Raw genomic sequence first — 4473 nt, 5'->3', positions numbered from 1 at the left:
TGTCATACTAGATTCCTTAATATGGCCCATCATTCTCTTTACTGTATGTTACAGTAAAAGCTTGTTACTTCACATGCATAATTTCAGAATACAGACACTTTTGTTTCTAAGGACAGTAATAATTCTGCCTGTTATCACTGTCTGTATCATGAATCTCCTGTTAATTAAAACTTAGAACTAAAATACAGAATAAAAATAAAAAATCTTCAATTTAAAAGTATTAAACTTTATTGAGCACAGATGCACATACATATCTCTGGATAAATAATTAAAATTTGTAAACAATTTTGTGTTTAGGAAAAATCCGTATAGAAACTGTGAACTTCCTACAACGGATAAGACTAGATGGTGACGTTAGGACAGTATTATTGGATCTCTCAAGAAATAATGTGATCGGATTTATCCCATTTCAAGCATTTTCCTGGTGGTTGTCATTTTTTTCCCTAGTAGGTTTAATCTGTGAGCCTTATCTTCTCCATGAAAATTCGTTGGTCAAATTTGTGTGTGATTCCTGAACAAAATCTCAATGTGGATTTTTCAAGACATTAACGTTTTTTTTTCTTTTCCTCTTTCTCTAAATTCTGAAAGCACCAATCAACTCCTTAAACAACTGATAGCAAAATATGATCCAGCTCTGACACATTGAGGACCAAAAGCACCATTATATATATATGAGGATTATATACATATATATATATATTTATATATATATGTTATGTATATATGGAGCATGAATTTCATAAAATAACACAGAGCATGGAGGCTTTATGAAAAATGCTGATAGTCCTAAATGCCAAAATTTACTTTCAAATAGTCATTAGCTCAATGGAGACTATAACTGGCAACACTGCGCAGTTACTCAAGGTATCAGACCTTCAACTGGGCTTGATACTATCCATCATCTGGGTCTTATTGTAAGCATCCATCAAGATTTTCTAGACATATAATCTCAATTATTGGATTCACATGTAAACCATGTTCCTGTCCAAAACAATGATGAACTTATTAAGATTCTAGAAATACACAAAACATTACAAAATATGTGAGTAAATGGCCCTTTATCATTCATCTGGGGAAGCTGACCAGATTTCATTATTTTTTTTATTTACTCAATATATTTCATGCATTTTCATCACATCTACATTGATCATTTCACAACTGTATTAATATATAGCCAAAATTTAGAAACTATTTTTAAGGGCCACTTAATTGCCAACAAACTTGGTCTACAAGAACTGAAAAAATCGAAGTGTCTTGCTGGTCACTTGCATTCCAATCAGTGGAATCACTATTTTCAACTAGCTGGCAAAAGATTAATTTCTGCACACACACAAGACTTTTCTAAATTCATCTCACAATTTACTTCAGGCATTGAAGCATTTGGCACACACACAATGGTTGGCAGAAACAGAATGGACATTATTAAACTAGCGAAAAGAGAACCATATATACATTTATGCATTATAGTGTCAAATGAAACTAAACAATACGATTGCCATATTTACACTATTAACAGCTTTCTTTGTACAAATACATTCATACTCACCAAGTTTACACTCAAAAAGAAATACTATGAATTTCCTCTTAGTTTTTCTTTCTCCAGCAGAAGTTATATATAATAGCCTGGTACATAATAGTTTTGCTATATATAAAATGCTACAGGTATAAAAAGTCTGCAATGACAACACAGAATGAATATTGGTGACTATCTAGCATGCAGGAATATTGTGTGTCCTAATGAATGAGTACAAGGACCTATTTCCAAAGGTGCCCCAGCCATCCCTCACGCAATTAATTATTAGGACTGGTGTGGGATATTGTTGTGGGGAAAATCTCCTTTATGAGCTAAGTATGTGGTTAATGAATATATGAATCAAAGCAACATTCAAGAAGATCAGCATCAACTTAGTGTCAATATCTCACAGAGATTTAAGTTTCAGTTCTAATATAAAGTACTAATGGACAAAGTAACTTTCAAAACCTTATGTTTTGTGATCAGTCATTAGTATATATATGAAGTCTTAATTCATTATCCTGCAATATGTATTTAAACTATAATATTTCTGATTTCATTAAAAAAAAACAAAAAAACATATTAAACATTTAACAGAAGAACAAAAACAAAGGAAATAATTATATGAAGCGTCTTCAATGGTTTTTAAAATCTCCATCAACAACACTCCAGCAAGACAAAGAAGCCAATATGATTATAAGGGCTACTACCACAATATTTGTTTACAGGATGGACGTCATAAGTGAAAAGACTACAAGTTAAAGTGTCTTTTAAACACTTGCAAGAACTTGGAATAATGAGCGAGAGATTTATGAAAAATGGTAGCCTGAATACACACTTTTGCAGAGTCACTTTCCATCTGAGATGAAAGTTTCCTGTAGAGTCTTACTGTCTCTGAAACACTGCAGCTTCTGATAGGCAAGATTTCATTCTCGTAAATGGAAGCAGCATCTCATGTACACATACCATAATACAATAGTAAAGAGAAAAAAGCTACAAGACAATGCTTCATTCTCATACCCATCATGATTTTACACATCTTTAGTAACACCCATATACTTTTAGTATTCATCTACTGGCTCAATACATTTTCTACCAAAATAGATATTATATAAGAAGGCGTATGACTCAAAGATCGATTCTTTCTGTGGGCTTATACCTTTTTAGGGATTTTTCCATGTTAACTCGATGCCCAACCCTTCTCACACCTAAATTAATTAGTGATTCATTGTTTATATCCATGAGTTTCTTGCCATCAATATCCTGCTCCTCAAAAGAGTCTTTGTACTCGGGCATAAATATACTTTCTAACCACTCAGTCGTATCACGTGTTGTCCACTCTGTAAGTGTCTTGTGTCTGAATCTTGGTAGTAATTCCTCCTCCTCTTCGTGGACATTCGGGCCCCTTCTTCCAGCCTGATCAAATTCGTCTTCACCAATATGGATGACAGTTTTGTTGTTTTTCCTGGCCTGGGCACCGGCCATGGACATATCGCAAAACTCTGGTGGAGGTGCCAGCACCATCTCCCCACCACCCGGTTGCTCTCTAGTAGGAACACCTGCCAGAGTATTAACTTCATTAAGGGAGTCCATGTGCATACGGATCAATTGCAATGACTCTTCAATGCTCCTCTCATACTCTGTCTCTCCTGTATCAACATTAGTACTCTTCTTGTAGGTATCTCTTTCCAGTGTGGAAGAGCGAGAGGTGGGTGGTGCACTCTTTTCCCTCACAGCCATATGTTCCCCTTCAACGTCCCAATGCTGTTCTCTTGTGGTGGGTCGACTTCGACCAAGTGTTCCAGTGACTGTTGCTCTGATAGCCTGGCTCACAGGGGGTGCTGAGCCTCCTCTAGAACTTGATGCACTTGAAGGGGGCCTTGGTAGGGTGGCTCTCATTTGTAATGAGCTTGGTACTGAGCTGGGTACTGGGCCTGCATGGATAGGATGCGGCATTTCTCTCTCTCCTGTACTACCTGATCCAGATGACAAGCTACTGAGAGAGGACAATGTACTTATCGTATCTTGATCAACAGAACGAGACATAATTCGTCCTTGTCCAACATCTAGCTCAGTGTCTAAATCTGGCTCTGTTGTTTCCTGTGGAGGAGGAAGCTTCACTAATGACACTGCATTTCTTGTAAGAGTTCCTGATCTTCGAGCACCATTACTATCACTGTCTTTTCCTGAATCGCTTCCTTTTTCATTAGTTAATATCCAAGTACGATCACTGGCTTCATCAGAGCTTTCAGATGCTTCAGAACTGTCATCTCTGGTCCCGTGTCTCACAAACCTATCTGTTTTGTTAGCAGATATGGTGTCAGACTCTGTGTTGATGACTGTCACATAATTTGACTCTTGATGAACATCCTGATCAGAGCTAACTCCACTTGACGAATTATCCCCATCTTCAAGATTGAAATCGTGGGGACAAGAACGGGAATTCTTCATTTTTAAGGTAGACTTTGAATCTTCCCTCTGCACAGCAGGAGCAGGCCTGGCTTTAGTTCCCGTTGGCACAGTTTTCTCCTTTTGTCTGTTAAAGAGGGCAGATTCCTGGATAGCATCTGATATGGCTTTGCCATTACCATTACCATTGCCATTACTTCCATTGGCTCTCTTACTTGGACTTGATGTTGCTGACCTTGTTTGCTCAGGACCATCATCTTGTCTGGCCTGCCTCTCTGCTGCTTTCTGAGCTATCAAGTCCTTGAAATTGCCAGCCAAAGGTGTTGGGTGTTTGGCTGGTGCAGCATAATGAGGTATGTCCGATGGCTCTGATGTGGAAGTCACAAGATTGGGGGAAAATGCAACTGTGGGCTTTTTCTTCTTCAAGGTTCTAGTCTTCTTTGACTGGGATTCATCTTGAGAATTGTATGTGTGATCTTCATCTGAACTATAATCTGGTTCAGGGATGTCAGGTGCTGGAGACGCCACAGAACCTGGTCCTGTGTAAGCTT

General features: G+C 37.6%; 1 protein-coding gene across 11 annotated transcripts in view; it reads right to left on the bottom strand.

Annotated features, from left to right (window-relative positions):
* Positions 1 to 210: 210 nt before the first annotated feature.
* Prosap (SH3 and multiple ankyrin repeat domains prosap) overlaps positions 211 to 4473 on the bottom strand; it is a 428099-nt gene continuing 423836 nt past the window's right edge. For all 11 annotated transcript variants that reach the window (XM_086547401.1, XM_086547406.1, XM_086547404.1 and 8 more), the window contains one exon: positions 211 to 4473. This exon is cut by the window's right edge and continues 916 nt beyond it. In XM_086547401.1, coding sequence (XP_086403527.1) covers positions 2642 to 4473 — 1832 coding nt within the window. In that variant the 3' untranslated portion in view covers positions 211 to 2641.

The sequence above is a fragment of the Penaeus japonicus genome, unplaced genomic scaffold, assembly GCF_977035675.1.
Source record: "Penaeus japonicus unplaced genomic scaffold, GWHDUDI00000001_assembly GWHDUDI00000019, whole genome shotgun sequence".
Classification (NCBI taxonomy): Eukaryota; Metazoa; Arthropoda; class Malacostraca; order Decapoda; family Penaeidae; genus Penaeus; species Penaeus japonicus.
This window is presented reverse-complemented; position numbering and strand designations above follow the sequence as displayed.